This window comes from Ricinus communis, chromosome 8 (genome assembly GCF_019578655.1).
Source record: "Ricinus communis isolate WT05 ecotype wild-type chromosome 8, ASM1957865v1, whole genome shotgun sequence".
NCBI lineage: Eukaryota > Viridiplantae > Streptophyta > Magnoliopsida > Malpighiales > Euphorbiaceae > Ricinus > Ricinus communis.
In genome coordinates, this window is record NC_063263.1 from 11485891 (window position 1) to 11499686 (window position 13796).

The 13796-nt window shown below is 29.1% G+C and overlaps 1 protein-coding gene across 1 annotated transcript; it reads left to right on the forward strand.

Annotated features, from left to right (window-relative positions):
- Nucleotides 1-7292: 7292 nt before the first annotated feature.
- Nucleotides 7293-10179, forward strand: LOC8280247 (putative receptor-like protein kinase At1g80870). The gene is made up of 2 exons (XM_048378549.1): nucleotides 7293-9689; nucleotides 10107-10179. The coding sequence occupies exon 1, from the start codon at nucleotides 7580-7582 to the stop codon at nucleotides 9677-9679; it is 2100 nt and encodes a 699-aa protein (XP_048234506.1). The 5' UTR covers nucleotides 7293-7579; the 3' UTR covers nucleotides 9680-9689; nucleotides 10107-10179.
- Nucleotides 10180-13796: the final 3617 nt, after the last annotated feature.

A 13796-nucleotide genomic window follows, 5' to 3' on the forward strand; every position in this document is an offset into this window, starting at 1 on the left:
TTCTTTTGGGTTTTCATTTCATTACATTTATCACATAAGCAATTGATTGGAATTATTTGTGAGGGAAGTTGTTAGAATCCTTTGATCTGTCTACAAATCAAGATAAAAGAGGAGAGTATATGATAGAAGACAACCCCAAGCCCAAGCCCAAGCCCAAGCACTTGGTACATCCAGTTCCTGAGGGACTTGCTGAAGAGTACTGTTTTTTACATTTTCATATGTTTGCAGCATGATCTGCTGCACCTCTAGCTTAGCACATTGAGGTACCCATGATGTGTTGTTCATTAAAAAGGAAAAAGAAAAAAACTGATTTAAGTTGTCATGGGTTTTTTAATTGAACTAGCTAGAGCCCATTTACTGATGAAATGTTTCTGAGCCTATCAAATCTCTGTATAAAAATAAAGCAAATGCTCGTACCACATAACATTCTATATCTGATTTTTAATATAATTCAAAATACTAAACTTATTCATACAAATCATTAAAGAAATTTCAAATCTACTTCTAATAGTTATAAGAACAAAAGAATTAAAATTGTTAATAGAATCTTAAACATTTAAAAAATTGAATTAAATAATAAAAACATATCCTAAAAAGATTGCATCCTTGTGTGAAGTTGATTAAAATATGTTAATTTAAAGCATAGTATTTTTGTCATGTAGTTACAAGTCCATTAGTGATAGATGTGGTAGACAGCTTTTTTGAGTATTTCAAATGGTAAAGGCAATACATTAATTGTCTCAATTTGAAATACACTATAAAGATTGTATCATATAAGATCATGTTTTGGGGCTTTGTACATTTTTTTTTTCTTTCATTGGTTAACTTCTTAGTTGACAATTTCTTTTTAATAATTAAAAACCATGCTAATGTCTTCCCATTACTTTAAACAAAACTAAAAAGTAGTCTCACTTCATTTGTCATTTTCTACTCATTGAAGCATACATATACACTTTTAAAAGTGTGTGGAAAGCTGTTATTGTTGGAACCAAAGAGCCAATTTCTCCTTTGCAAATCATCCCCTTAGCATTTTATGTTATTATATATAGATATCATGTTCTTCAAGGGTGAGCATAGGCTGGCATAAATTAAACAAGAACATAACTAAAAAAAAATTAATTAAAATTGATCTCTTGGAAAAGGCAAAGAGAAAATGGATATAATAACTAATATAACAAGATTGAATATAAAAAGATAAAAAAAAAATTAAAATATGATAGAATTCTTAAATTATATAATTCGCAATTCATTGAATTCCATTCAAATATTCATATCTCAATTATTGAAATCTCACTAAAATAAGCAGATTTAAAGTAAAATAAATAATTTTACTAGAAAGGAAAATAATAATTGCATTTAGTTTAACTGCATAATATAATATAACTGATATAAGTGGACACACACTCTTTATTTTTATTAATGTTGTAAAAAAAAAACATTTGGCATGTATCGAGTTTCCGCAGTCGATATATTATCATTAGATTAAAGTTTTAACTTTGAAATGTGTCACATTTATTTTCTTATAATCATGTTATTACTATTATTGGCTTCTTCTTCCTTCCTCTTTTTTTTTTTTCTTTTTAAAAAACAATTATTTTCTGTCCGTTCTGTTTAATGATTGAAGGTCCTATGAATAATCAAAGCACATGCACAAACAATGCATATATGCATGTAATAAAGCGAGTAGTTCAAACAGAAAAAGGAAAGAAAAAACATACAAAGACATGAATTAGTGGATTTAAGGATAATCCAAAAGAAAAAAAAGGATCCAATGTCTTCAATCCAAATTCTCAAAGTCCTCGGTGGATAGTCCCCACTACCCACTACCCATTACCTTCCTTCTTTTCAATTTTTCCTCAAACGAATTGAGCACACAAAACAAAAAGCTATCAGAACAGATAGCAACATTGCACCCATGTAACCTTTTATCTTTCTCCTTTTGGCATTAATTGGTTTATATATAATGATATATCTACAGCAACAATAATAACAAAAACAGCATGATACCAAACTATTGGAAAGAAAGAAATAAAAGAAAAAGGAGATAAGCAATAACAAGTGTTTGGAGCAAAATGTGTAATGTGTCACTTTGTGTTTTCTTTTTGATGGCTAATTTCATTTTCTAATATCTTAAGAAATATTATATATACATATTGTATACGTTATATTTTTCTTTTTGTTTCCGTATATTCTGTTAAATTACTTAAACTACTCGTTTACGCATGTATTGCACGACTGTTATTATTATTTCAATTATAAAATTAAATTGATAGATATAATTTAATAAAAATTTTAATATTTATTTATTTATAATATTTTAAAAATTAACAGCAAACTAATTATTAATTATATAAAAATCATTGTAAAAATATTTATTAACTAATTTTAGTATTATATAACTTAATACTATAATTGATATTATTATTTTTAGGATTAAAAATTATTATATAATTAAAAAACTAATTTGTTTTTAATATAATATTAAAAATATTATTTAAAATATTTTTTTCTATAATTAAAATTATTATCTAATTAAAAAACTAATTAATTGATTAATATAATATTAAGATATAATTAATATACTATTTTTAGAATAAAATTAGTATCATTATCTTATTAGAAAATTAGTTATTAGTTAATATAATATCGAAATATAATTAACATATTATTTTTTAGGATCAGAGTCGGTGGTTAATTAGGAATATAATTTATTAATCAAATAAATTAATAAAAAAAATAAAATTATATACAAATTTGAATCCTATGTGTCAAAAATAATACGCATGTCAAATATAAATTTTACGTGTCAAAAATTAAAATACACTAAAAAAAATATAGATATCAGAAATGAACATACTTCAAAAATTATTAAGCATTTGATACATAATATTAAAAATAGAGGCTTGAGGTCTAGGCTAATAGCTTAAGTTAATAATAATAAATTAAATAGTTGGGTATGACTTTTTTTGAAAAGGAATGAAAGGGTAAGTGTAGATAATGACAGAAAGAATTATGATTTCCCAGGGGTGAAAACATTAGCAGAAAAAAGGAATAATTTTTCCCTAGAATTAGCTCTTTTCAAAATTATATAATTGGTATTAAATAATAATAAAAAGAAAGAAAAACAAACCAAAAGAAGAAAAAGAAAAAAGGGTATATAGGTAGCTAGCTAGCACGGGTTTGGAGAAAGTGGAAATGGTCCTAAAGTATAAATGGACAAAGAATTTTGGTGATATTCATGTTGATGACATGTGTGTATATATGGAGAGTGTATGGCCCAATCTGTATGTGTAGAACCATCATACCCTTGAGGAAGATATGGCTTTCCTCCATACAGATTGTGGGTTGATTATGCAGGCATGTTTCCTCCACATATGTACACCACATGGTGCTGTATTTACATTAAATGAAAACGACTGCTCCTACACAAAATCAATGGTAAGCATTCACTATAGTAGGTAAACATCTTCTAGTTTTCTCTATGCAAAACCTTAAGGAATAGGGCAACTCTGGAAATAGTTTAGGATTTAAGACACTTCACCAACCGGTGAAAGCATTTATAAGACTGATCATAATTAGCATGGATAGAACGAAGGGAAAAACCAAATGAAGAAACTAGCTTGAGAAACGGGAGAAAAGGACAGGAAGTGAAGGAGACATTTCATGACCAAATGCAAACTAATTTAATTAGTTGACTAACAGACAGGAAGACCAAATAATGAGATATTCCTCTCCTGCAACTTTCACACTTCAGGTTAATCGGGATAATAATGAACCAACTACGGCACCAAACTAGTTTGTAATCTTAAGAAAAGAAAAACTTAGAATTTGTGATGTATGAAAGTTATGCTTTTAAGTAGCTGAGTAAGCTGTTAAACGCATGTGATTGTGAGGCAGAGAGTTGAAAGGGTTGAAATTGAAAAGGCAAAAAGGTGGGAAAGTGAAGAGAGAAATTAAAAATTGGGCTATCTAATAAACTTCTTTAGACTATGAGCTTTGCTTTTGCATGTGATCTTAATGAAGATAATGATTCATAAAGTATAAGAAAAGTTAGCTTTTAATATGCCATTTTTCATTTGTCATTTGTCATTTGTCATTTGTCATTTCAATCTTAAACTACAATTATGAAATCATGAAACGACTCTCCAATTTGCTCCAACAGTTTGTTTATACAACACATACGTAATTGACTTTCTTAACATAATTTCAATAGCAATAATAATAAATTTAACTAATTATGCCACTCTAATTACGAAATCATTATTATAAATTTCTTTTTCTATCAAAACTGCATATAGATTCGAATGATTTAGTTAATAATCAAGCACTTCTTGACCAAAGAAAAATAAAGACAGGGCAGTGACCTACCAGTTTAATAAAAAGAAAGCAAGTAAAAAGTTTCAATTTCAGTGTGTTTCTTCTTATGTTTTATTTATTTTTAATTATTCCAAAGTATGTCCCAAATTATTTTGTCAATGTGCAATTATAGATAGAGCTAAAACCTTACAAATTATAGTATGATCATAAGTTATGAGCTGCAATTATGCTTTAAAGGCTGTTTGAAGAGTAACCATAATTGGCTACAAATGCAAGTCATCATTGAAAAGAAATTAATATAATGATAATACTAACAATCTATGATTTGCTATAATAATAGTGGGTATCATAGTTAGAAAAATTGGTATAAAATTTAAAATTTAATAGTAATAAGTAGAAAAGAAAAAAAAAAAAAAGCAGCAAGTTTACATATTAGCATGAAAAATGGACAAATCCTCCATGTGCATGCCTTTCTGTTTGTTTCTTAGAACAAAGAGGCCTACCCCATGAACAAAAACAAATTACTAAAAGACAAATAAGGATGTTTGGTGAGGAGATCACATATCCTAAAAATTGAATGTGGTTACACTAATAACTATTTGAATTACAAATTAATTTATTTTGATCAATTTGATGCATAGATAATCCAAATTGGTCAACCATTGTACAAGTATATATATCTCTTTATTTTAAACTCAAGTAATTATGTCATACATAATCAACTCAAGCCTTTCTGTCTCTGTCCAGTTATATACATCATCTCTTTTGAGCATGTGCAACCAAATCAATTGGGATTCATTGCCTTCATTTTTATTTTTTTTGAAGAAGAGCTTGTGGCTTAGCTCATTTACCCATTATTAGTGCTAATATTGACATAAAAAGACCAGGCAATACACTATCTCTCAAATTTTATAACAAACTTTCTATGTTCTTCCAAGTCCACCTTTTGCAGCTAATACTTTTTGATATATACATATAATATTTCGAAATTTTTTAAGAAAGAACACCATGATGAAGGATACACCTGACCCAGCAATATAATTACTGTTCCAATGGCAAGGAGTGAATAGAAACAGTTGATGTACTTAAAAAATGATAATAGTCTGTTAAAATTTTATAATTAACCATACCGTTATAATTATCTTTTTATCAAGCTAAGTTTCAAATAGTTGGTTAAAGTGTTTGGTTAAAAAAAAACAAGCAAAAGGAAACTCATATATATCCTGCATTTGTTAATGTTGGGGGCAAGAAGTCCAAATGGGTGCAATTCTATCACTATCATATTAAAAGTATATATATCTGAAGCAAACCTAACATTCTCTAGCTATTAAATGAATTAAGAAGGAGAACTTATTTTAATGAAGGAGAAGGGTCACAAGACTGGGCAAGTTAACCCCTTTTTATATGATAATATTATCAAGTTAGTTATCATAATGTTGAACTTTACTTTATATATATGTGCTTGTGTGACATAGAAAGGACAATGCAAAAGATACATATATATCTTGGGTTACAATTTATTGAATTTGAACTCAAAGACTATGATAGAACCTTGCAACTAGAATGAGAGTAAGTTTCAAGTCTTACAACTACTATAACCCTCCAAGAAAACAACTTTCTTGCAAGATAAAAATTTGACAAGGATTGAGATCAACATAATTAGTTCTTGAATTTCCTTTTTAAGACAAAAGAAAGACAGTTTGGTAGTTGTCAATGCTGTCTACTTGTGGTATGTTTCAGCTATGAATTGCACCCTTAGCTTGAAATTCACTTCCAGTTCAATGGGACACTGCTCTTTCCCATTTCTACCTTCTTTTTCCTCTTCATCTTACACGTCACCTATATCCACACTACACTACACCTGAATGCATTGCTCTTAAAAGATATTTGTTTTTTGACTGAATTTTCTTTAATTTTAAAATTAAAGTTTGTATTATAATAATAAAAAAATAGTACATCTTGTGTGATTAAGCTTTTTTATATTTAAAAAATTATAATATTTTTCGTGATAAATAAGATTTTATGTCTTATTCCTTTTACATTTTAATACTCTACTATCTAATATTATTATTATTTTATTATAAAGTCTTAACAAATATCAACTTTTAATAATAAAATCATTTTATCATAATATTTCTAAAATATTATTTTTAAAATTATTTTATTTTATTCCTAATACTATGAGTAAATTATATACCCAGTTATTTAATAAGTAATTTTGTAAATAAAAATGAGCATTATGTTAATATTAAATTAAAAAAATTAAAAATATCAACCTATAAGTAGTAAAAATATAAAATAAATTAAAATACATATATTCTATATAGCTTATACTGAATTTGAAAATGGAAAAATCCTGATTAGTGACGTTGAGATCGTTATGAGTGGGAAGCTGAATCAAAATCTAATTGAAGAAGAAGAAAAGGAACCCATGAAACCTAATATTAGGACAATAGTTTTGTAGGAATAATATGGATAACGAGACAATAATAATCAGTTTAGTTTGTGAAAGCATATGATAATGTCCAAGCAACAATAAGCCAACATCAATCAATCTTATATTATATATTATATATTATATGGCTAAGCACCCACGAATCTCTTTCACTTGTCTCTTGACATTTCAACTCCTACATCTCTTGTGCCAAAAACGTCCAAGCTACACCACACGTGCCTCTGCTCACCTCCTGACACGTGTGAAAAATCCTATATCACCAAAATAATAGAAATTTAAAAGTGAACTACCACCACCACCGCAACCATCAAATACAGTAATCTATGTTCCGTCAATTTTCTTCACCTTTTCTTTTTCCCTTCAGTTTAGGGTTTCTTTTATTGTTTTAGAGAAAAATAAAAGATGTCTCTTTTCTCTTTAGTCAAAAGCACCTTGGGACCCTCCTCCACCACCACCACCATTTCGCTTCTTTTACTAATCTTTCATTTGCTAATCAATCAATGCTGGATTTACTATTCGATTTATTTATAGTACCAATTCATAATACAGTTGAACTTGAATTCAATAATGAACTTAAAGACTCCTAAACAACATTATCATTTATCCAACTGTAAAGCAACCAGCCTACAAACATTGGATACAGATTGCAAGAACTGAGAAATGAAATGAAATGAACCCTCACAAAAAGAAGAAAAAGAAAACCCATCAACATTATTTTCTTCTTCTTCACCAAATTCTTTTCTTAGCTCATACCAACAAAAGCTTGGAAAAAAGGAAAAAAACCCCAGAAACAAAACCAACATAACCATGCCTTCGAGGCCATTATCTCCAAGTTATAACCATCCAAGACCAAGTTTTATCGCTAAAACAAGAATCTTGTTCTTGACACTTACAATATCAGCTTCTGTTGTGATTATCTTTACAATTTTATACTTTCTTTACCATCTTTGGTATTCTCTTCTCAATCGTTCAAGAACCATTCCTTTTGACTCTAATACTCCTCTAAAGCTCCAAAGGTTCTCATACAAAGAGCTAAAGATTGCCACTAATGATTTTGATGATAACAATGTCATCGGCAAAGGTGGTTCTGGTACTGTCTTTAGGGGCATTGCAAGAGATGGGAAGTTATATGCTATTAAGAGGCTTGACACTTTTTCTTTACAATCAGAGAGAGAGTTTCAAAATGAGTTGCAGATTCTTGGTGGGTTAAGATCACCTTTCTTGGTTACTTTATTGGGTTACTGTGTTGAAAAGAATAAGCGTTTGCTCATTTATGAGTATATGCCTAATAAAAGCTTGCAAGAATTGCTATTTGGAGATGGGCATTTGAGTTTGAGTTGGGAAAGAAGGTTTAGTATCATTCTTGATGTTGCAAAAGCACTTGAGCTTTTGCACTTGGGTTGTGATCCTCCTGTGATTCATGGTGATATTAAGCCTAGTAATGTTTTGCTCGATTTTGATTATAGAGCCAAGATCTCTGATTTTGGGTTATCAAGAATTAAGGTGGAGGGTGAGTTTGGAGTTGATTTATTTAGCCAAGATTTGGGGAAGAGTCAAGAGCTTTCAGGGAACTTGACTTCAGAGACTCCAGCAATTGGCACTCCAGTGGATAGTTGTAATGAGGTAGATTTTGCTCTTGCTTTGCAAGCTTCTTCTTCGTCGAAAAATAGCAGAACATGTTATAACGTTAGGGCTTTGAACTTGAATTCATTGAATTATAATGCTAACATTGCAAGTGAGAGTGATGCAAAGGCAGGAAATGGAAAGGGGAAAGAGGTTTCTGGTGTGGATATTGGTGGTGGGGATGATTGGAATTGTAAATTTGTACCTTATGATGATGAACCTTGTAGTATTGATCATAGCAAAGAGTTGAATTGTACTGGTTCCTCTCTTGTTGATGACTCCACTGGTACAAAACAATGGGGAAAAGATTGGTGGTGGAGACAGGATGGAAGTGGTGAATTGTGCAGTAAAGATTATGTCATGGAATGGATAGGAAGCCAGATTTGCCCATCAACAAATCCTGATTGGGATGAAGAAAAGAAAAACACCCCTGAAAGAAGAGAATTGCGTAGCTCGGCCCCTTTGGATAAAGTAGAAGATGCCATTGAATCTCAATTTGACAAGAAGGAATCAAGGATCAGGAAGAATCGTAAGAGAAAAAATAGGAAGATGCAAGAGTGGTGGAAAGAAGAGCACTTGGATGAGATTACCAAGAAAAGTAGTAAGCTAAAGAATCTTGAAACAAAGTGGAAGAAAAAGTTCAAAATGCCTCATTTTTATCTCAGTCGCCGGTTTCATTTCCAGAGACGAAAAAAATCTGGGGAGCTGAACCAGAATGTTTGTGACCGAAATGGGGAGTTTAGTTTCAGAAGAGGTTGGAAGAAAAAGAATCTGTGTTCTGCAGGAAGTGATATGTGGAGTGGGGATCTTTTTAGTCGCGAGTTAAGCAGCACAACAAGCATGAGAGGCACTCTGTGTTATGTTGCACCCGAATATGGTGGCTGTGGGTACTTGATGGAGAAGGCTGATATATACAGTTTAGGGGTTTTAATTCTTGTCATTGTGTCTGGTAGAAGGCCATTACATGTCCTTGCTTCACCGATGAAGCTTGAGAAAGCAAATTTGATCAGTTGGTGTAGGCACCTAGCTCAAGCTGGGAACATCTTAGAACTTGTAGATGAGAGATTGAAGGATGACTACAGTAAAGAACAAGCAACCTTGTGTATCAACTTGGCCTTGGCATGCTTGCAGAAGATGCCTGAACTGAGACCAGATATTGGAGAGATTCTGAAGATCTTGAAAGGAGATACGGAACTTCCGGCTCTTCCGTTCGAGTTTTCCCCATCTCCACCATCAAAACTATTTAGTAGATCTCGAAGAAGACACAAGTCCAATGCAGAGTAGCTAGCTTTTGGTACATATTCTTTATATTTCTCCTTTTTATCATGTCTTACTTATTTGGGGTTTCACTGATTGCTTTATAGAATAGATGTTCAGAATCCGTAATCTGATAAACACATATGGAGAGTGAAGGGTGTTTGTACTATGAGTTTTATGTGTCTCTGTATGTAAATTGAACAATCATTTCTGCTTTCTTTACCTCTAATTGGATGCAAATACTAATGACTCGAAGTTGATAATTCTGTAATTAGGACTTGAGAGCTGAAACTGGGAAGATGTTAGCTTTTTGCATCTTCATTTGCATCAGTTGACTATGGTTTTCAGTTATATAATTAAAACGCAAAGAAAATTTCTATCAGAACTGTTTCTCATTTTTCCTATGTCAAATGAAGTTTCAATTTAAATCGTTATGTTTGTTTGTTATATAAAGGTCCATATAGCTTAGAAGTTGCTACCTGATCAGCAATTTGGGTTTCTCTGGCACTTCTGCTTCAGAAAGAAAAGAAAAAAAGAAAAAAGAACAACTTTGGTATAGTAACAGACTAAAGAGTAGACCTTGAATGAGGAGGGCTCCATGAATAATTTCAGGTGAAGCAAATGCAGTGAGCAGGTAACGAAGCATTTGAAATAGAGTATGAATATGTCTTTGAATTATTGGATAAGTGCTGCTTTTGGAACCCTCAATTTAAGGGTGTTGGACCACATCCAAACTCCAGTGTATAATTATGGTAATTTCGATTCCTTCCATTGTTTTTCTCTTTATTTACCAGTTGGTTTTGTTGACCACAGAGATCTCTCATGAGCCAGAAATGTCTCAATCACACTAAAGCTTGTGTTTATCAAGTTAAAGGAAAAAAAAGTACAAAATAATATGTAATTGGTGTCTTTTTATACTACTGTTGTCTAAATACCTTCCTTTTTTCTAAAAGAGGGACAACAAAGGCCTGGTTTCAGGGCAAGGATAGCATATGCTTTAAGCATGGGATATCACAGATAAATGTACTTATGAAGCCTGCTGCTGCTGAGAAAGAAGCAGTCCTGTATAACAAACAATTGAAACTATAAGATATTTGCTTATTTTTCTAAAATTTGTTGCCCATGATACAATTGTTATAACATGGACTACTTCTATAAACACCTGCGGGAAGGGCTTTGTAAAATGCATGTTTCGTTAGAGGTTAAAAAAAAAAAAAACGTTTTATCATTTGAAACAAAAAGTGAGAAAGAGAGAATCTCACATTTTCAGCCAAGAAGAAAACTACATCTCACCCTTCCAGAAAATGTTGGCTTCTTTACACTTTTTTTTCACTGCTTTTAAATATTTTTAAATTATAATAAAATAAACTTATAAAAATTAATATAATATTAAAAATTATATATTGAATAAATTTTTTTATATATTTATAAAAATTAATCGTTTATTTACGTATTATACGACTGTTATAATTATTTTACTGTTACTATCTTAAAAAAATTTATTTTGACATGTGTATTTATTTTTGACACATAATATTTTTTTAAAATTATAATAAAATGAATTTAAAATTAATATTATATTAAAAATAATTTCAAATAATATATTTTTATATATTTATGAAAGCTAGTCGTTTACCCGTATGTTGTACACTGACGTAATTATTTTGATTATAAATAATAGTATATTTATATATATAATTAAATAGATTTTTTAAAATTTTATAATTAAATAATATATTTAAAAATAATAATAAATTAAATATTTTTAACGTCTGTTCGTTTTTTTATATTTTAAGATTTTATTAATATAAAAATATAAAAATTATAAATAAATTAATAGAAAAACTATAAAATTATACATAAACTTGAATCTATGTGCCAATAATAAATACATGTGTTAGAATTAAGAATTATATGTGTTAGAATATAGTAACACGTGTCAAAAAGTTTTTATTAGACTAGATATATATTAATATTTTTTTGTTCATTTACATATACAAAAATGTTCATTTTCTATTTATATGATATCCATTAGATGTAATATTCTATAACAATTAATTTCTTTTGTATTTAAATATTTATTATCTATGAACTTAATATTCATTACAGTCAGTGATTATGTTCATTTCGTTTAATGTATTATTTATCAGTGTTAATATTAATGATTATTATCTTGTACTGCAATTTTCATTGTCTGTATATATAATATTCATCGGTATTCTCAAATGAAAATATTGATTATTCATGAAGCTTTTATTGTTTTTGTGATGCATATTGAAAAAAAAATTATAATTGATATAAACATTCATCATCTATAGGCATAATATTTATTAGTTTGTCAATGGATATTCATCATTGATGAAAATTATACCCACTAATTCATTCAAATGAACATATATAATATAAACATAACATAAATCATCCTTACACAATTGGTAAACAAAAAAAATTATCAAGCTAAAGTTATACTACAAATATTTATATTATGGTATGTTCAACATATGCTTAATAAACATAAGTTAATGAACATTTAATACAAAATTAACTAACAAAAATTATTTTTCAAAAAAAATTGTATCAGCATCAGAAGCGCATGTCTGATGTATGTATACAACTTAAAACACAGATTTTTATACAAGTAAAACGATGTTAGATGGACCCCTGGTCCATAAAGCTACATGGACACAAGTCCATCTTATAATTTACGTACAAACCCCAATTGTTATAATATGAACCTCGGTCCACAATTCTACATAGACCGGAATCCATAATACACGTGTAGTGAATTTTTTTCTAAAATATATGGTGCATTCTACTTCTAAAGTGTATAATGCGATGACTTTTATCCCAGCTTCTGTAATTTTTTTAAATTATAATAAAATAAATTTATAAAAATTATTATTTATTAAAAATTATACATAAACTTGAACTCTATGTATCAATAATAAATACACGTCTCAAAAAAATTTATTACACTATATAAATATAATATTTTTTGTTAATTTATATGTACTAAAATGTTTATTTTCTATATATATATATATAATGTCCATTAGATATAATATTCTATAATAGTTAATTTTTTGTATTGAAATATTTATTATCTGTGAACCTAATATTCATTATGGTTAATATTTATGTTCATTTTATTAATGTATGAAAGCTTTTATTATTTTTGTGATATATATTGAAAAAATTATTATTTTTGTCAATAGACATTCATCATTAATAAAAATTATACCACTAATTTATTTTAATGAACATATATAATATAAACATAACATAAATCATCCTTACACAGTTGGTAAATAAAAAAAATTAAAATTATACTACAAATATTTATATTGTAATACATATATAATTTCAATAAAATAAAATTAACAAATAATAAATATTTTACGTTTAAATAATGAACATTTAACACATATTTAATGAATATAAGTTAATAAATATTTAATATAAAATTAATGAATATAAATTAATTTTAAAAAAAAAATTATGCAAGGTAATAACGTAAATCTTTTTACAAATAAAATGGCGCCCGGATGGATCCGTGGGTTGACAAAATTATATACACAGATGTCCGCGGCTTTACTAAGGATGATCTGTTTTTAATCAAATGAATGTTTGGGCCTCTGCAAATGCATTAACTATCAAGCAATAGTATCAGCAGCAGCTCTTGGATATTGAAATGGCCCTCAAAAGTAGGAACATAGAGAATCGTAACATTTTTCGTTTAGGCCCACTGTGAAACTGCTACCTCGTTCTTTAATTACCGTGGTCCATTTCCAAACCAGTTCGACCATCATCAGATTGTTGGAAGGAGAATCGGAAGAGATAATTGCAGACTAGATTCAATTTTCCTCATTTCGATTCGTTTTCTTTTACTTTCAATTTGGTAAGTCCTGTATCAAACTTGTTTGACTCATGTGCTGTGAGCCTTACCTGAATATAGTTAGTCAGGGGTGAAGCCATGTAGAAGACATGGGGGCAGAGGGTGTTGGATGGTGTGAATATTATTAAAGCCTAGCCTGAAGTGTAAAAACAAATTATAAACAGATGTCTTTTCATTTGAGAGTTGGACTCGAACAAAAATTGTAGTCTAAAATAGTCGGATTAAGGTGGGTCTAGGGCACAGGTTCCT